The 21,144-nt window shown below is 36.7% G+C and overlaps 1 protein-coding gene across 2 annotated transcripts in view; it reads right to left on the bottom strand.

Moving 5' to 3' along the window:
* MAP2K5 (mitogen-activated protein kinase kinase 5) overlaps window positions 1-21,144 on the bottom strand; it is a 247,019-nt gene that overhangs the window by 153,121 nt on the left and 72,754 nt on the right. For both annotated transcript variants that reach the window (XM_021693799.2, XM_044917822.1), the window contains exons 9-11: window positions 12,448-12,487; window positions 2,391-2,459; window positions 2,208-2,289 (exon numbers count right to left, since the gene is read on the bottom strand). In XM_021693799.2, coding sequence (XP_021549474.1) covers window positions 2,208-2,289; window positions 2,391-2,459; window positions 12,448-12,487 — 191 coding nt within the window. The remainder of the gene's footprint in view (window positions 1-2,207; window positions 2,290-2,390; window positions 2,460-12,447; window positions 12,488-21,144) is intronic.

The raw sequence follows: 21,144 nt of genomic DNA, 5'->3' as shown, positions 1-21,144 counted from the left end.
GGTGGGTATTGAGGAGGGCACATTCTGCATGGAGCACTGGGTGTTATGCACAAACAATGAATCATGGAACACTTCATCTAAAACTAATGATGTAATGTATGGGGATTAACATAAGAATTAAAAAAAATATCATACATATAACATATTATAAAATTATAATATATAATATATAAAATACTATATTATTAAAAAAAAAAAAAAAAGAAATCTAAATCAGGGGCACCCGGGTGGCTCCGTCGTTAAGCGTCTGCCTTCGGCTCAGGTCATGATCCCAGGGTACTGGGATCGAGCCCCGCATCGGGCTCTCTGCTCAGCGGCAAGCCTGCTTCTCCCTCTCCCACTCCCCCTGCTTGTATTCCCTCTTTCGCTGTGTCTCTCTCTGTCAAATAAATAAATAAAATCTTTAAAAAAAAAAAAAAAGAAATCTAAATCAAAACTAAAGAGATACCATTTCTCACCAGGCTATAATAAAAAAAAAACACACAGTAACAAGTGTTGGCAAAGATGTTGAGGATTTGGAACCCTCATACATTGCAGGTGTAAAGGCAAACTGGTGTGAAATAGAATGGAACAGTTTGGCAGTTCCTCAAAAAATTGCACATAGAGTTACCATATGACCCAGCAATTTAACTTATAGATATAGACACTTAAGAGAACTGAAAACGTATGTCCACACGAAAACTTGTACACAAATGCACAGAGCAGCACTATTCATAACAGCCCAAAAGTGGAAACATCCCAAGTGCCCATTAACTGATGAATGAATGAAGAAAATGTGGTATGTCCATGCAATGGATTATTATTTGGCCATAAAAAGGAATAAAGTGGGTGCCTGGGTGGCTCAGTTGGTTAAGCAACTGCCTTCGGCTCAGGTCATGATCCTGGAGTCCCAGGATCGAGTCCCGCATCGGGCTCCCTGCTCAGCAGGGAGTCTGCTTCTCCCTCTGACCCTCCTCCCTCTCATGCTCTCTGTCTCTCATTCTCTCTCTCTCAAATAAATAAATAAAAATCTAAAAAAAAAAAAAAAAAAGGAATAAAGTACTGATACATGCTACAACATGGATAAACCTTAAGAACATCATGCTAAGTATAAGAAGCCAGACACAAAGGCCACATACTGCATGATTCCGTTTATATAAAAAGTCAAAAATAAGGAAATCTAGAGACACAAAGTAGATTAGTTGTTGCCACAGATTAGTGGAATCGGAAGAGCGAGCGGCTGCTAAAGGCTAAGGAGTTTGTTTCTGGGGTGATTAAAAATGTTTTGGAATTAGTGATGATGAGGTTGCACAACCTTGTGAATATACTCAAAACCACTGAGTTGTATACATCAAAATGGTGACTTTTTGGTGATTAAATATGCCATCTCAATAAATACATATTTTAATGAAACTGAATTTAGAACACATGATATACCTTATTATATTATCAAGGTACCAATGTTGGCTTATTAAAAAGTCTTGCAAGGCATGAACTAGTTGCTTTAGTAATATACTGAGAATCCCCCAGATGAACTAAGTATATTAAAAAAATGTTGAGTTTTAATGCGCTAGACATTGAAAAACTGATATGTAAAATCTAAAGATTGCTTTGATTTAAAATGGGTAACAATGATGACATCATTTCAGGGATAGGGTACCAAGAAATCTGCATTTTGCCAAAATATTCAGATCGAGAAAGAGTTAGCAACATAGAAATGAATGAAAAATACAGATGAAAGGAAAGGGCTAGAGTCCAAAGAAAACTAAACGCATCTTGGCTAAACAGCTGTGTTGAAAAACAATTTCTTATCTTGCAATTAAGAACCGATTTCTTTCTAAAAGACACAGGACATTGGGTTAATAGATTTCTTTAAAAGAAAATCTGTTTTGGCTATTGACACATTAGAAGAACAGAACATCTGTTTTGCAAGTAAGGACAGATTGTATGGAAGAATCAAATATCAAACCACCGATTAGACCAGCATTTAATCTGTTCTATTTAAATTTTCAATAAAAGTAAATGAAATTACATTCTTGAAATTATACCTCAGCTGTAAATATTTAACACCAGGAACCTCTAACACTGAGATGTTTGGAGTATAAAGGAAGTAATTATTAGTATATTTTAATTATTTTTAATTCTACTTGACATCTATATCAGAACCAGGTTTTAAAGTACTCTACCTCCCGAATCATTTTTAAAATATTATAATAGGGAAAACTCACCATCCATGAATTCTGTACATATTGAAATCCTGTTTTCTACGAAAAACGCACCATAAAACCCTATGATATATGATGAATCACACTGTAACAAAAATAAGACAAAGGTAGTTAAAAACAAACAAACAAACCTGCAAGCCAATACCGTAAGATGCTTTATGAGAAAAAATAACCAAGAAAAATTACCTTATAAAGAATTTCCAATTCAGACATAATTTGCTTCTGAAGTTCCAGTGTAATATCTAGCAGTATGACCTAAATACAGAAAGGAATCAACATTTACACATATATTCACCTTTAAATTAAATATAGCTATACTCACTATGAAATATAAAAAGGAAAAAATATGGTGTTTCCTCATTTCATTGCCCCCTTCTTCTCCTCTCCACTACTCTAACCCTCAGGAATACAAACTGTACCCACATCTGCCTAACTCTTTGTATTGGAGGAGATGGTATAGAAGTGATTGATGGGACCAAGGAAAAAGCCAGGTCTCAAAGGTCAGTATTATTGGCTTTAAAAGTCAGTTAAGTTATAACACCCTTAATTTATATACCCTATTTTGGCCACACTGGTTATTTCCAGAAAAGGAAGAAAGGAATGACCCTGAAACCGTTAAAAAAAAAAAAAACTGTCTTGTAATTCAGACACTAGGTGATAAGCAGAGAGGATGATGAGTAAAAATGACATTTAAAGTAAGTTTTTTAGCTATGAGAGAAATACGGAGTTTTAAAAATACATCATCTTTTTATATTTTTCAAAGTCATGTTTCTTTGCTAATACTATAATAAAATGCTGGAGCTTGAAGGAGCCACAGAAATGATTTAAAGGAGGAAAGCAAGGTGCTGAGAAGCCACATAGCCTGGCAATGTCAAGGTCCCTCCCTGACTCCCAGATACCTCTTAGAATGTCCTGGTGGTTTATGGTTTTTCCTTAAAGCATCAACCACTGAGGAAGATTGGTAACATGGAAATGTAAAACAATTTACAAACTTACTTAGAATAAGTTCTAGTTTATTTCAAACACTTGTTTCTTAGGAAAGGAGACCGTCAACTGTTCAAATTTTACTTAACAGTTCAGTGAAGCCAATTCAAGGGAAATTGTTTTTACTTAAAAAAGACAGTGCTGTGGGGTGCCTGGGTGGCTCAGTCGTTAAGCATCTGCCTTTGGCTCAGGTCATGATCCCAGAATCCTGGGATCGAGCCCCACATCGGGCTCCCTGCTTTGCAGGGAGCCTGCTTCTCCCTCTCCTTCCCGCTTGTACTCTCTCACTGTCTCTCCTCTCTCTCAAATAAATAAATAAAATCTTAAAAAAAAAAAAGACAGTGCTGAGAATAAAACAGGTGAAAGATAATTTTTAAGATTTGTGGCAGAGTTTCTGACTCTAGACATTTCTAGATAAAAACTTAACATTCACGATTACCATGATAGTGCAGTTATACACCATGCAACACTGAAACAGATTTTGTATTACAACCTCAGAATATATGCACTCACAGTGGGAAAAAAAAACCCATAAATTATGAATTGCAAAGTGCTGACAGAGCAAGGAAAGAAAAGGATAATTTTAAAACACGTTTTATAGTACTGACATCCATTTGGGGGAGGGGAAAGTGAGGGGGGAAAAGGCATGGCCAGTTTCTATCAAGAGTTTTTGCTTTAGGGTTATTTATAAAAGCTCTCACTAAACTAGATTGTAAGTGTAATACAAAACTGCCGAGAAACATTTAAACATTTCTCTAAATCAATAATCATTTGCCAACAATATTCACTAACATTTTTGTTCCTGTATAAAACTTAGTGACAAAATAAATTCATCTAGTGTTGTTTCAATTCCATGCCATAAAATATCAGAACTATTCACACCACTATGTCAAGTGTAGGGACTCTTTCACCCCAAAAATCTACGAAAAGGAATGAACTTATTATTTACCTCAGACCAGTGGTTCTCAACCCTAGCCGCATATTATTATTACTTTTATATAAAGGTATTTATATCAATACATGAGGGTATTTTAAACAAATCCTGGTGCACAGGCCTTACCCCAGAAGAATGGAATCAATTGTGGGTTGGGCCCACGTCTTGATATTCTTAAAAAACGCTCCACCTGATTTCTAACCCACAGTAAGGTTGAGAACCACTTATCTAAGTTTTCGAAAATGCCATTTATTCAGTACTCTGTATGATTACTAAGATATACTGCATCTCCAGGCCCCCAATCCAGAAACGGCAGGATTCCACATAGTGAGCCAACACCTTGCAATTAACCCCAAACTACTGGCTGTAAACATATCATTCCCTTGATCGAGAACCTTAATTAGGGGCACCTGGGTGGCTCAGTCGTTAAGCGTCTGCCTTCGGCTCAGGTCATGATCCCAGGATCCTGGGATCGAGCCCCGCATCGGGCTCCCTGCTCCGCGGGAAGCCTGCTTCTCCCTCTCCCACTCCCCCTGCTTGTGTTCCCTCTCTCGCTGTTTCTCAATCTCTCTGTCAAAATAAATAAATAAAATCTTTAAAAAAAAAAAAGAACCTTAATTAGGTGTCCATGGCCTAGCATAACATTAAAACTATAGCACAACATTCAGGGCACCTGGGTGGCTCAGTTGGTTAAGCGACTGCCTTCGGCTCATGTCATGATCCTGGAGTCCCGGGATCGAGTCCCACATCGGGCTCCCTGCTCAGCGGGGAGTCTGCTTCTCCCTCTGACCCTCCCCCCTCTCATGTGCTCTCTGTCTCTCTCATTCTCTCTGTCTCAAATAAATAAATAAAATCTTTAAAAAAAAAAAAAAAAAACTATAGCACAACATTCAAAGAATCCTTCCACAATCTAGTTATTCCAACTCCTTTTCCCACTGCTCCCCACTGCAAACCCAATTCTCATGTGAAGCCAGATGATATGAAAGGCAGCTATGCTCACCACCATACCACCAACTCAGACACTAGGTGCTTTGTACTGGTGATCCACACACAGATCCTGTGCTTTCCCCACTTTCAGTCTTCGCTCTTGATGTTCCCTCCACTGGAGGTATGCTTCCTCACTCCACCCACAGTTACTAATCATAAAACCTTTCTTATCTTTTGGACCCAGCTTGAATGACACCACCACCACCTCCATGAAGCCAGCCCCAAAGCCCTCTATCAGAATTCATCTCTAATTTTTTTTTTTTAAAGATTTTATTTATTTGACAGAGAGAGACACAGCGAGAGAGGGAACACAAGCAGGGGGAGTGGGAGAGGGAGAAGCAGGCTTCCTGCTGAGCAGGGAGCCCGATGTGGGGCTCAATCCCAGGACCCTGGGATCATGACCCGAGCCGAAGGCAGATGCTTAACGACTGAGCCACCCAGGCGCCCCCAGAATTTATCTCTAGCTCTGGCCCTTGACAATGCCCCTTCTCACATTCTACCTTGGCATTCATGCCTATCTCCTAAAACCACAAGCCTAGAGAGTAAAGTGGTTGTAAGCCGCATGAAGGAAAGCACTGGGTCTTGGGCATCTTTCTCTGGTCCCCCTGCCCCTACAGCCAGCACCCAGCACAGGGTCTTTCTTACAGCAGTGCCCATTAAGTGATGTGGGATTTAATTAAAGTGCTCCTTACAACCATAATCCTCTAAATAAGAAGCTGTTTCTAGACAGGAAGGAGGTGGATTGCTTGATTTCTACAACTGAATTTAACACTGAAGACATAAACACCAAAATAAATAAAAGTGCCACACTGACCTAAAATGTAGCAAGTAATACTGTATTTGTGGGGCCAATCCACTGCATTCTAGTGGGTCCTGATCATTCCCGGTATTTGTTATGGGCCAGAATAGCGGAGATTCCATAATGGTGCAAAAGTGAACAAAGTAATTTCTGGAACTTAAGAGGGAAAGTAAAATTCACCTTAAAATAACTCTACTGAAATGCTCTTCTATTTTCTGGGAGACTTGGCACTCTAGGTAGAAGGTTAATTCTCCTTCCCTTGGGCATTCCTGGGAGTGAGCTTTTAAACTGCTAAAAATAAGTCCAATTCCTTATTTGAAAGCAATGGAAAAAAGCATGGCAAATTCTAATTTTCTTTTTAAAGTACAAGGAAAGTATGGACTCCCTGAGTCTTCATTATTATTGTGATTTTTTTTTTCCTCCTTAGGAAAAGCTCAATTTTTCAAACTGGAAAGGATCTGCACATGAAGCATTTCAGGAAGAAAGGGTTAAGTGAGAAACTGAAATACCTGGGTGCATTTCTGCTGCTCTCCACTACACCTCCAGGACAAATAAGGATGAGTTGTCAAGTTAAATATAAGCAGTCAAGTGGCTGAATTATAATTTACTCTGTGCTCAATTTAAATTAGTGTGAGGCTATTAAAATATACAATATAAATACGGCAATTCATCACAAGCTGTCATGGATGACTTCATTTATTTGCTGGAGTGGCATACACTCCACTAAAGGGAAGGAAAGCAAAATCACAGGTCAAATTAAGCCTCTATTCTGTTTTAATTCGCTTATTTAATCTGTGGCGACATAATTGTCTTTTACAGTATGTACAACTCAGAAAGGAAATTTGGGAGGATTACAGTCAGTATACAAATGATTAATCAAATGGTCCATTTAAATGCTAGTTTAAAAGCAGCAGAAACCCAAAGCAGTCAAAGAATGATAATCAGCACATGCTATATACAAGCTAAGAAATTTCCTCTTAGGTGACTTTTCCCCAATCAGAAAATAAAAAATATTAGGAAATCTGTTAGGCTGTACTTCAAAAGATTTTATAGAATACATTTATGATACAAAAAGGGTTCTGTTTGCCAAGATGGTTAAGATTATTTTTATTTGTTTTCTGCTCTACTTGTTTGCAACTATCTTGCTTACCTCCACCCCCGTCCCCCAATAAAGTGAGTTAGAAACACATTTCATGAATTACAGTCATTATCAAATGGTTATCTTTAGTTAGCATTTTTCAAAATGTTCTCTTGAAGGTAGAAATTTTTCTAAATTCACTGGTATAAAATAAAAATCCAAGATGTTTCTATTCTTCCCCAAATTCAACTTGCTTTTTAAAATATCTGGTGATGTTTTCCCACCTTTGAAGTTTGAAAGGGGAAACACTAAAATATTCTTTTGTTAGTCTAAAAAAAGTAAGAACATTTAGAAGTACAAAAAAAAGAAATATTTTGAGTAGGAAAAGAAAAGTAATGGATTTTCAAGGACTTTCATCTAATTACTCCCACAGACATTCAAAGTGTTGGTCCAACTGACCACTTGGCTTGGAAAATTAAATTTCCCTCATCATTCTATGCAGGCGTCAGAGCCCTGCAGGTGATTCTGTTTAGACAAGGAGTGTGATTTGATGCTCTTCACAATCCCTCTGTGACATGAGGTAGCCCCGTTTCACAGCTGAGGTCATGGAGAGGTTCAAGTGACATGCTTGAAGTCACACAAAAGTCAGGAGAGGGTCAGGAAAAGATCAAATGCACTTCTAACTCTTAACCTTTCATTTCACCCTTTAATATAAAAAAAAAAAAGCTAAGAACTACTCTGGGTGAGAGCAATGGTCCATACAAAGAACACTATGGTTTCTTTTGTATGTGAGCTGAACCTGCTTTCAAGATGCTGCTTCAAAAGATGAATGAATGAAGAACAAACGAGAGAACCAAATTTATTTATTTAGTCATTCAACAAATTATGTGTTGAACATCTAGTTATTACATGCAATCCTCTAAGCCCAAATGCAAGGTTCTGCATGCTTCAATGAATAAGACAAGAAGATAAATAAGATCTGTTCTCTACTTACAAAGAGATTTGAATGTAAGGAGAGAAATGCACATGTATATTAATAGCAAAATACAAGGCAGTATGTGATAACATCCGTAAGAAACACATACAGAGAATTCTAGAGAGGTTCAAAGGAGAAAGTGAGTGAGTGATAGATAGACCATATGTGACAGGATTTATCTACGTAAGTTCAATAGAGGAGTGGGCTTTGGAGCTGACCGTTGAAGGGTGTTAAGAATTTTGATAGGTAGAGACATGGGTGAAGGCATTCTAATTAGAGAAAAATATGTGAATCAAAGTGTTGAAGTGTGAAAGTACCTGGGTTCAGATAAAGCAAAGAGTTCAACTTAAAAGAAGCATGGCATTCAGACACATAAGATAATGCTATAAAAAGTAGGCTGATGACATACTGTGCAAGATCTTGAGTTTCATCCTATAGAGTTTTTAGTTTAGTTGGGAGTAATATAGAGCCTTTGAAGATTTTTAAAAGGGAAGAGATGTGACCAGAACTATGCTTTAGGAAGCCAAATCTAAGGACAGTGAGCAGCAATATAGTACACAGGTTGAGAGCATGAACTTGGGGCAAGACTTTCCTGACTTCAAATCCTAGTTCTATTAGTTGTGAGACCTTCAGCAAGCTATTTATTCATTAATTCATAATTAAATGAGGAGAGGGTACGTAGAGTGCTTATTAGCACAGTATAAATGATCAATAAATAGCAACTTCCGTTTCTGAGAGAACACTTTAAACTCTGTTCAAAGTCTGACAAGAGACAAAACAAGCATCTGGACTGTAGAGGTGACAAGAAAGGAATAGATCCAAAATAAAACCAAACCAAACCCAGAAAAATTAACAGGTGTCCAGACGTTGACAACAGTTAAAACAGGATAATGATCCTTGAGAGATGGAAAACAAATAAGAGGAGCCCTATGATTTGTCTAGCTTACTGACTAGAGAGTGTGCAGGTTCCTGGATAGGGTGGGAATTCCAGGCAAAGCTCAGCCATCTCCCTATGTTGAGGAGATGGAACTGGGGGTCTGAGGAAGCCAAGGCAGCAAGAGCTCCCTGGCAGAAGACCAAAGGGATTCTCTTTCTCCCTCTGCCCCTTCCCCAACTTGCTCACTCTCTTTCTCTCTTAAATAAAAATAAATCTTTAAAAAAAATAAGAAAATATAACCCAAAATGAGGAGAAAAAGCAATCAGTCAAAACTGACTCCAAATGATGCATATGATGGAATTAATAAACAAAACCATGAATTCAGTTAATTATATTCCACATATTCCATAACTACATTACATATATTCAGGAAGATAGAAGGAAAACTGAGCATGTTAAGTAAAGACATGGAAGATGTAAAAAAGACCCATATAAACTTCTAGGGACAAAAAGTTCAGTGTCTGAAATGAAAAATACAATGGACGAAATTAATAGATTAGACAATGCAGATGAAAACTTGAGTATTTGACAATAGAAACTACCCAAAAATGAACCATTAGAGAGAAAAAAAGACTAAAGCAAACAACAGAGCCTCATTCTGCTGCAGGACAACTTCAAGTAACCTAATACATATGTAATTTAAGTTCCGAAGTTGGGGGAGGAGGGAGATAATGGCTAAAATTTTCCCAAATTTGGATGAAAGCTAAAAATCCACAGAGCCAAGAATCTCAACAAATCCTAAGTGTATGAATCAAGAAGAAAATTACATAAAAGCTCATTATCATCAAACTGCATAAGACTAGTGATTAAAAAAAAAATCCTAAAAGCAGCCAGAGAAGTCAGTTCTAATGTGCAAAATAATAAAGATTTAAAACGACAGTAAGCTTTTCATTGGAAAGAACACAAACCAGAAAACTGTGAAACAAAATCTTTCAAATGTTGAAAGAAAAGGGTGATCAACCTAGAATTCTCCATCTGGTGAAAACATCTTCCAAAAATGAAAGATCAAATATACATTTTTCAGACATGCAAAAGCTAAAAGAATTCATTACCAGAAGACTCATGCGCTATAAGAAATGTAAAAGAAGAGAGTCCTTCAGGCAAAAGAAAAGTGGTACCAGATGAAAGTCTCGATCTACACAATTGAATGAAGAGCACTGGGGTTGGTAAAAACAAGAGTAAATATAAAAGAAATCTTAACTTACTTTTGAAATGTCTTTAAAAGACAAATAATTGTCTAAATAAAAAATAATAACAATGCATTTTGGGGTTCATAACATATGAGAAACTAAAACGTATGTTAAAAACAAACAAGTTGAGGATGAGGGAAATGAAAAGTATACTATTACAAAGTTCTCATACTATAGATACTGGTACAATATTACTTGAAGGTAGACTATGATAAATTAAAGATACATACTATAAACTCTGAAGCAACCACTCAAGAAAAAGGACATAAAGACAGAATAGAAAATAAAGAGCAAGATGACAGAACTGAATCCAGGCACAGCAATAATCACATGAAATGTTAATGGTCTAAATGCCCCAATTAAAAAGCAGAAATTATTAGAATGGATTAAAATACAAGACCCAACTGCATTCTGGCTACAAGAAATTTATCTCAAATAAAAAGACACAACAGGTTAAAAGTAAAAGGCTCTATCATGTTAACATAAGCTCCAGTAGCTGTCTATATTAATATCAGACAATGTAGATTTCAGAGCAAAGAATATTACCATGGCTAAAGAATGGTCACTTTTGTAATGAAACAATAAAGGTGCCAATTCATCAAGAAGACATAATAATCTTAAATACATCTAATAGATCTTCAAAAAACATGAAGAAAAAAAATGATAGAACTGCAAGGAAAAAAAATAGACAAACCCACAATTATTGCTGAAGATTTCAACACCCATCTTTCAATAGTTGACTGAACAAGCAGATAAAAAACAGTAAATATACAGAAATTTTGAACACTGTCAGTCAACTTGATCTAATTGACACTTATACAACACCCTATACAACATTTTTTTCACGTGCACAGGAAACACCAAAATAATTAATGTTCTGGGCCATAAAACAAATCTCAATACATTTAAAATAATTCCAATTCTACAAAGTATGTTCTCTGACCACAACAGACTTAAATTAGAAATCAATAATGAAAAGATATCTGGAAAATCTCCAAATATTTGGAAACTAAATAACACACTTTAAGATTTTTATTTTTATTTTTTAAAAGATTTTATTTATTTATTTGATAGAGAGAGAGAGAGAGAGAGCACAAGCAGGGGGAGCAGGAGAGGGAGAAGAAGGCTCCCCACTGAGCAGGGAGCCCGATGTGGGACTCGATCCCAGGAGCCTGGGATCATGACCTGAGCTGAAGGCAGATGGTTAACCATCTGAGCCACCCAGGCACCCCTCTTTAAGATTTAATTAAAAAAAAAACAACGGCCTGTTTTGAAGAAATGTGCCATTTCTTTCTCTCAGAGCATGACTATTAAATAAGTTACATGGTTTTTGCCTTGGCTGCTAAGAAGCTCAGGGCTAAACAAGAAATTTATTTTTATTTTTTTAAGATTTATTCATTCATTTTAGAGAGAGAAAGAGAAAGAGCACGAGCAGGAGGGGCAGAGGGAGAGGGAGAGAATCTCAAGCAGACTCCATGTGGAGCGTGGAGCCTGATGCGGGGCTTGATCTCAAGACCCTGAGATCATGACATGAGCCAAAAGCAAGAGTCAGATGCTTAACCAGCTGAGCCACCTAGGCACTGCTAATTGTATCTACTCTTAAATCATTCATTCATTTAACTCAGATGAAGTTTAAACACAACAATCATACCTACTCTTAAATCATTCATTCAACTCAGTTTAAGCATCTAGTATGTTTTACAAATTTTATAGAATCTAGGGATATAAAGTGATTACAGTATAGTCCTCGTTCTAAAGCTCAGTTTTATGGTCAGGTCTTAGTACAAAGTATATTTGTAAACACCTACTGTTTTCATTTATTCAAAGTCTCTAACAGCTTTTTTTTAAATGTGTCCTTTCTTTAAAATTGCTTTTAATCGTATCTAGAAATAGCTGGTAGCACCTTGCCATACCCAACTAAATAATCATGCACAAGAATTTTAATATTAGCCTAGGTTAAACATAATTCAAAATGTATGAAATTATGAGAAATTATAATGCACTTGCAAGGCCAAATAGTTAAGTTTTTTAGATTATTTATAGGCATGCTCCCTTCTCTACAAGTGAATAACCTGAAGTTGACTTTCTTTAAATCTATTACCGGCAACAATCTAAGAGTTATGATATCTAAAGGAACAAATAATAGATAGGAAAGCAGTGCTTGAGGTGGTGAAGGTACCCTCTGAGAGAGGAGGGGCTGAATATCACAACAGGACTATAGCTTCCATAACCTACCATCCAAAACTTAAACTATTTTATCTCCTCTTTCACGATACCTCTGACTCAAGCTAACAGGGGAAGAGAAAGTAGTGAGCATCAAGAACTTCAGGAACTTCATAAAATTTATCCAGTACTTACCTTTACAGCTAATATTTTCCCACTCGGGACATGATACGCTCTATGGGAAGAAAAAAATAACAGAATCACTTGAGATACTAAACGACCTACAGAATGGTTAAGGACATAAATGTGAATCTGAACATATCTGCAGTGATGGGCTATATACTTTCAAAGAACACTAATAACATTAGTAGTTCATATTTCTATTAAGCTTCATGGTTTAGACAGTGATTCATTATACCTTACCTTAATAACCCTCTGAGGTAATGCTGGTACTATTATCGTCCTCTTACAGATGGAGAGCGCTGGTGTACAGAGAAGCTAAGCAGCTTTCCCAATGGCACCAAGTCAGTAAGTGGCAGAACTAGACCTCAAACCCAGACCTCTTCTGACTCCAGACCCTTACAACTGACCAGCACTGTGTGTGGGGAGGAATCTTCTATAAGTCTTCTGCTAAGCACTGTATAGAGTCATATAAAGTGGGAGGTTTTCCTTTTGTTGACTTCAATGATAGAACAGATAAATTATATCCCTACATTTCATCAAAACAATATCAAAACACGCGGAATTAGCTATGGCTTAAGATATAAATTCATATAAGAAATCACAGACTTGGGGCGCCTGGGTGGCTCAGTCATTAAGCGTCTGCCTTCAGCTCAGGTCATGATCCCAGGGTCCTGGGATCGAGCCCCACATCGGGCTCCCTGCTCAGCGGGAAGCCTGCTTCTCCCTCTCCCATTCCCCCTGCTTGTATTCCCTCTCTCGCTGTGTATCTCTGTCAAATAAATAAATAAAATCTTTAAAAAAAAAAAAAAAGAAAGAAATCACAGACTTATCAGGCTCAAGTATGTGGTTCACCTTTTCCTAAAGCTGGCATCTCTCAATAGTAAAAAAGCTTTAGAAAAGAGACAAGCTCAAATGATCAGATACAGTGAAATAACTAGTTTAAATCAAGGATTAGAAATACATTCTTTTATGAAAAAGAGTAAGAGAACAAGGTTTGCAGAAATAAGATACCATTACTTCTCATTAAGACCTTTTGTGTTTAAATGACATGTGGCCTTCCACACACGTTCTATAAGGCCTGTACATTCTGACCATTATCCGGGGACAATCTGTCTTATATAAAAATGTCTAAACGAACCACAAAAAATAAACAAGCACTGCTATTGCAAGTCTATAAAAGTATAGACTTGCACATCAGCCAAAATCAGTGTTCTTCCTCTCACCCAGCTGTGTTAAGATGTGATTGGATAGGGAAGATGTGGGGGAATGAAAGTTAGCTTCTTGGGAATTCCCTGACTTTACCTGCCAAGTTGCAAAATACATTTATCAGGCTCCCAATGATGACTTGGCATTGAGTCAGTAGGAAAACTGCCCACTTCTTAAGATAAAAACAAAACACATATTCTCCTACTATCAAAACGAAAACATCACTCTCTGTTGTTTTGGCAGAAATATCTGTGTGGTTGCTCTGACAAATTTTTTAACAGCTTTGTTGAGGTGCGATTATATATGTAAAATTCACTTGTTTTAAGTATGCAATTCAATGATTTTTTAGCAAATTTACAGAGTTTTTGCAATCGCTGACAAGTGTTTTTTAAGTGACTGACTTATAGAAATGGTTTAGTTATTAAGGACCTGCAAGTATTTTTCACATATGAAATGTTATAAATTCAGGTAAGACTAGAAAAAAACATATATATGTATATATGTATGTACATATCTATAAATATTAGTGTTATAAGAAATTTGTTCTGCTTTTCCTATTTGAATAGACAAAGGTCAAGTCAACTATGGAAGGTAAACTTAGCCTTTAACAATTAATTGTAAAGAAATTCAAGTATATCATATTTAAAGAAAGGCAAGATTATAAAAATTAAGTGGCAACTGTTCATTTTACTGTTTGTTTTTTTTTTTAAGATTTTATTTATTTATTTATTTGACAGAGAGAGACACAGTGAGAGAGGGAACACAAGCAGGGGGAGTGGGAGAGGGAGAAGCAGGCTCCTGGCTGAGCAGGGAGCCTGATGTGGGGCTTGATCCCAGGACCCCGGGATCATGACCTGAGCCGAAGGCAGATGCTTAATGACTGAGCCACCCAGGCGCCCTACTGAAGTTTTTTTAATCTGTAAGATGTCTAAAGACTTTCTGTAATATCAACCTCCCTAGTATATATAAATACTATTACAGTTATAAAACTTCAATTATTTAAAAAATTCTTACACTTTATATAAAGTAGTATACATTTTATAAGTGGAACCCCTATATTATACCAGTTTTAGAACAAATTACCATTTAATTTACTATGTATGTTAATATCACACTTTTACAATGTGAAACTACATTTCAGGTCATGATATGATTCATGATATATCTGAACTCATATAATATACTGGTATATAATGACTAACACTTTTTCTCACTGCCTGACAGAGTTGTTAGACTAAGATAATCTGAAATGTAATTTGAAGGAAATTAATAACCTTATTCTATGTAAATATAGTTAATATAATATGTAAGATTTAATGATATATTATTTTTCCCCTGTACACCATAAATTCTTCCAATTTCAACTTTTAAAAATTCTGTATATTAGAATTCCTAACCAAGTACTGAAATATGAAGATAAAACAGTTGAATGCATACAAAAGGATTCAAAATTTGCAAAAAGAATAGTGGTTGTTATTTTGGACAACAAAACACCTGGACGTTTGAAATCAACAGCGGTGATAAGGAGATGATCTAATGTGTATACCATACTGGACAGTTTGGCAACTTAATAAGCTTGTCAAGAAAGCTTTTCCAAAAGAAAGGTCTCCTATTTCCAAGTGAATCAAAAGGGAGAGGCTTGATGATTTAATTATGATGCACGCTAATTCATCCGTGGAAGTTTGGGTTCGATTTCGAGCAATAAAGATGCTGTGAGGTTTGGTTTACAGTACAATGACAGTGCTGGTTTAACATTTAATTATCAAGGAGAAGTGGATGACAAAGGCAAGGCCAGGCATGAGTCGAATGTGTCCCTTAACTTTGCAAATGGCATCCTACCTGGAGAAAAGGAATTTGTTTACTTTCAACGGATACTGCATCTCAATTGTCTTGACCTTCCCCAACACAATTAACTATAAAGTGATTAATGAAGTTTGAATGGAGGCTCTGGTTACACCAAAAGACAACTATACACTTCTGCATTGTCTTAATTAACAGCTAACACTTCAAATTAGTTTATTGTTGCCACAGTAATTACCTGTTCCAATGAGTGCATGAAGGAAGCATTTTTATGTGATATTTTTAGTGCTAAGCCCTTGAGTGTTCTGCTTTGTTTGTGACCAGCACAGACCTTCTGGGAATAGTCCCAGCCTTTAAAATTGAGCACACAACATATACACTTCAGGATGGTGTGAACCAGTAGCCTGGTATAAATTTTTTGAGTACTTAAAATAACAAGGAGATGAGTAGAAGACAGGAACACTTACTACCCATACTTTCTTAAATTATTTTTTCATTTGGAACAATAGGTTTTAGATGACTGGACAAAAAGTCGGTATCAACCTTTAATTTTTGTACAAAATCAGATAATTTATTGAGCTTGTAGGTCATACAGAGAATTGTCTAATCTAATCCCTTCTTTTTACATTGGAAATACCCAAAGGCCAGGCTTAAAAAACTTGTCCAAACTTACAGTCAATGACAAGGCCAAGACTGTAACTGTGGCACAATACATACATTTTAGGACCTTAAGGAAATATACGGTGATGTTTAAGTTTTCTTAACTGCATTCCAGGGCAGGGAAACTCATAATTCAAAACTTGCAAGGGTGCTACCTATTTCCATTAGGCTAAGGACCAACACATCTGAATCTTTCCCGGCAAAGAAGCATTCTGCAAGCACTGCTATCTATTATGGGAGGCACAAGAGCAAAGGATGTAGGCTCTTAAGTCACTGACCGGGTTCTGATCCCAGCTCTGCCACCGCTTTTTTTTTAAGTTTTTATTTAAATTCCAGTTAGTTAACACACAGGGTAATATTAGTTTCAAGCATACAATACAGTGATTCAACATTTCCAAACAACACCCGGTGCTCATCACGAGTGCACTCCTTAATCGCCATCATCTATTTAACCCACCCCCTTACCCACCTCCCCTCTGATAACTTATTAGTTTGTTCTCTCCAGTTAAGAGTCTGTTTCTTGGTTTGCCTCCCTTCCCCCTCCACTTTTGTTCACTTCTTTTGTTTCTTAAATTCCACATGAGTGAAATCATAAGGTATTTGTCTTTCTCTGACTTATTTTCTTAGCATAATACTCTCTAGCTCCATCCATGTTGTTGCAAATGGCAAGATATCATTCTTCTTTATGGCTGAGTAATATTCCATTATGTATATATACCACATCTTCTTTATGCATTCATTAATCAATGGACGCTTGGGCTGTTTCCATATCTTGGCTACTATAAATAATGATGCTATAAACATCAGGTGCAGGTATCCCTTTGGATTACTATTTTTGTATTCCTTGGGTAGGTACCTAGTAGTGTGATTGCTATATTGTAGGGTAGTTCTGTTTTTAACTTTTCAAGGAACCTCCATACTGTCTCCCATAGTGGCTACACCAGTTTGCATTCCCACCAATAGTGCAAGAGGGCTCCTTTTTCTCTACATCCTTGCCAAAACTTGTTGTTTCTTGTATTGATTTTAGCCATTCCAACAGGTGTGAGGTGGTATCTCATCGTGGTTTTGATTTGCATTTCCCTGATGGTGAGTGATGTTGAGCTTTTTATGTGTCTCTTGGACATCTCGATGTCTTCTTTGGAAAAATGTTCATGTCTTCTGTCCATTTTTAAACTGGATCATTTGTTTTTGGGGTGTTGAGTTGTATAAGTTCTTTATATATTTTGGATACTAACCCTTTATCGGATATGTCATTTGCAAATATCTTTTCCCATACCACAGATTGCCTTTTAGTTTTTGTTGATTGTTTCCTTCACTGTACAGAAGCTTTTAATTTTGATGTAGTCTCAATAGTTTATTTTTGTTTTTGTTTCCCTTGCCAAAGGAGACAGATCTAGAAAAATATCGCTACAGCCAATGTCAGAAAAATTACTGCCTGTGCTCTCTTCAAGGATCTTATGTCCTTAATCCATTTTGAGTTTATTTTTGTGTATGGTTAAAGAGAATGGTCCAGTTTCATTCTTTTGCATGTTCCAGCTCTACCACTTCTTAATGCTAACCTGAATTGTTAGAAAACCTCACTGTGTCTCAAGTCTGGAAAGGGGTATCGGTCCTTATGCTATAGAGTTGTGAGGATTCAATGAGATAACGTAGGTAGAGCACTGAGGACAGGGCCTGGCACACAGTAAGCATGCATAAAATGTCAGTATCCTGGGAAGTTTTCAGGGTAGCTAGGTGGTTTACAAGTAAAACCTGCTAAAACTGACTGAAAGAGTTCTCTCTATGCTTTAAGAGTCAGGATGTGTGCTCTACAAATGAAGGCTAATAAAGCTTTAATAATGAAGATGGGCAAAAGGCTGCACTGCATCATTTTCAATTAAGAAATGCAAGTTGTATTATTTCATGATGAACCAACTTGTTTAAGACAAAAAATTAGTCATCTGAAATGCTATGGCTATACCGAGATGCAAGGTCTAGATTTCTTACTGTTTTTAGCTCTTGCCCACTACCAAAAGGTACAGACAGGTGTGGTAAGTGCCGCATTTGGTGTTCATCTCAGCAGAAACACCACCTGACAATCACTGTTGCTAAATGAGAAGCCTAATTTTCATTCTCCTTGGGTTAACAGGAAAGCTATTATTAATTACTATTAATATAAGCTACCCTTTAAAAAAATCTATATACCTTCTTTCAACATACACCCTCATAGATTATAATTATATAATTATAATTAAAATTTGAGGCCTCTCCTAGTCTTCAGACTTCAGTATCACTATCCTAGCACACACTGCAGAAAAATTGTTTATATCTATCTTCTATACTGGGCAGCAAACACTACCATGTCTTAATCATCTTTGTTTTTTTTTTTAAGATTTTATTTATTTATTTGACAGAGAGAGAGAGACAGCGAGAGTGAACACAGCAGGGGGAGTGGGAAAGGGAGAAGCAGGCTTCCCGCCGAGCAGGGAGCCCGATGTGGGGCTCGATCCCAGGACCTGGAATCATGACCTGAGCCGAAGGCAGACGCTTAACAACTGAGCCACCCAGGCGCCCATTAATCATCTTTGTATTCTTTACACTTTGCACAAGTCCTAGCATGGTAGGTGCTCCATACTTAATAAATGTCCAACAAATGAATACTACTTCTGGGTGGAAAGAAAATCTATCACTTGGATAGAGCTTTACAAAGAAACTCTACATGCATTTAATTAATTGATCCTATAATCTTATGAGGAGAAATTATTTTTCCCCAGCTTTGAGATATCATTTGACATATAATACAAGTAGAAGTTATTATTATCATCCCCATTTCATGGGTAGATTTCCAACTGCTGAATCAAAAGTCCTTATAAGGATACCATGAGCTGGCCCTTGGTTACTTACTGATCTCTGCTTCTGCCAGTCTCCCTTATCCACAGTACTCACTCTGCTCCTCCAAACATCCTCCTGCCTCAGGCCCTTTGCACATACTCCTCAGGCCTGGAACACTCTTCCTTCAAAATCCATTTGGTTTGTTCCGTCACTTCCTTCAGGTCCAAAGTTACTTCTTTGACTATCCTACATAAAACAGCTCATTCTCTCTTTACTCTTCATAGAATTTATCAACACCTAACACAGTTTATTAATTTATTATCTGTCTGCTACCATTAGAAAGCAAGCTCCATGAAAACAGGCACTTTTGGTTTTTTATTCACTACTTACCTCCAGTGCTTAAAACTGTGCTGGGCACATTTTATAAATATTTGTTGATGACTGGATACATTTCCTTAATTGGTATAGGTCTATCTTTTTTTTTAAATTTTCTTTAGGCAGTTTAAAGTTTGATACTCTTCTATCCAAAAGCCTTCTGTGGTTTTGTATTAGCCAGCAAATTGGGTACAGCAAAATTTCAACAACAGTAATAAAAGCTGAAAGACAACAGTGTCCTTAAAAGACAGAGAAAATATTTGTCTCAGTTAAACTGTCACTCAAGAGTGAGGGCAAAATAAACACATCTTCGGAAATGAATATAAATGTGTGTGTGTGTGTAGGCAGAGAAAGAGAGAGAAAGATAAATAGGGGACGAAAGAGGGTTAGTTTATTACTGAGAGAGTATGATTCGAACTTAATTTTAAAATCCTTACTCTGGCTGCAGGTTACCACAAAAAAGGAGGAGAAACCAGAGAGAGAGGAAAGAGTACACAGAAAGCCATTACAGTAGTCTATGCAAGAAGTGGTGAAATGAACCCAGGTAGTAACTGTGGATATGGAAAGGGGGAAAAAGATACAAAAGACTTTGGCCAGAGAGAATTTACAAAATATGGGGATGAGCAAAATAAACCTAAAATTTCAAGCTGATAGAATTATAGTATTTATTCACAGAAATAGAGCAACTTTACCCAGTCAGCCTTACACTATATAATCCTGTACTTTTTAGCTCCATGAGAGTCAACAGGATTTGTGGGTAAGTTTGGTGGATGGTCTGTGAGGAAACGAAGGATCAAGAATGAATGCAAAGTTTCTGTCATAAGCAACTTGTAGAATAGGGTTTCCATTTACCAAGATTGGAAAAACTGTAGAAGGAGCAGCTTTCAGAAGAAATCAAGAGTTCAATTTTGGGCAATTTTGAAAGCCCTAAAAGACATCCAACTGGTACTTAGATAGGAGTTTGAAGTTTAGGACAGAGGACTGGGTAGGAGATATCCTTTTGGGTTTCACCAACATATAGATGATATGTAAAGCCATGGAACTGCAAAAACTCTCTTAGGAATTAAATTAAGTAGAAACGAGGTCTGAGGACTGAACATGAGGCACTCCCAAATTCAGAAGTCAGAAAGATGAGAAAAAACCAGTAAAGGCGATGAAACAGTACAGACAGTAAGCCAGCAACAGAACCCAGAGGATGGTGTCCTGGGGCCCTGAATGTTGGTGTTACCCCCCACATTGCAAGTGCAGTACCTTGCCCAGAGCAGGTATTCAAAAAACCACATGACTGATTTCAAAGCAATACTTGGGGACAAATGCAATTAATTCTATTTTGTGCTCTTTGAAATTTTAAAGATGGGTCTAGTACAATATATACAAGGCTAAAAGGGTGGACTTACCGTCATCTAAATCCTAATGAGAATTTGTTAAAAGATAAATCAGTCCGGGGAATAAAGTGAATTTCTATAAGAATCTTTAAAAGTGTGTAAAGAAAAATTTCAAAACAAAATGTTAAAAAGTCCTATATTCACATAAGGACATAAGGGAGAAACAACCTGTGTTCACATTCTAACATCTGGACTCCCACACAAATTTATGTCATGCATAAGATCAACTGCATCTGTATTTTACAACGTTTACTAAAATTATTTATGCTTAGAATTTTAAGTTCTAGGAGAACAAAAAAATATGAATCTTCCCAGCTGACTCCTGTTCACAAAATAAATAACCTAGAGCTGATCATATATTTTCTGATAAAGCTTGTATAATCTCATACAATTAAGGTAGGCATCTAGTTTCTATGGCACTATTCTGCATATTAATTTCTATATACTCTCTAATCAAATTATTTTAAATTGC

This window comes from Neomonachus schauinslandi, chromosome 9 (assembly GCF_002201575.2).
Source record: "Neomonachus schauinslandi chromosome 9, ASM220157v2, whole genome shotgun sequence".
NCBI lineage: Eukaryota > Metazoa > Chordata > Mammalia > Carnivora > Phocidae > Neomonachus > Neomonachus schauinslandi.
The sequence above is the reverse complement of the archived record's forward strand: the minus strand, read 5'-3'. Positions and strand labels throughout refer to the sequence as shown.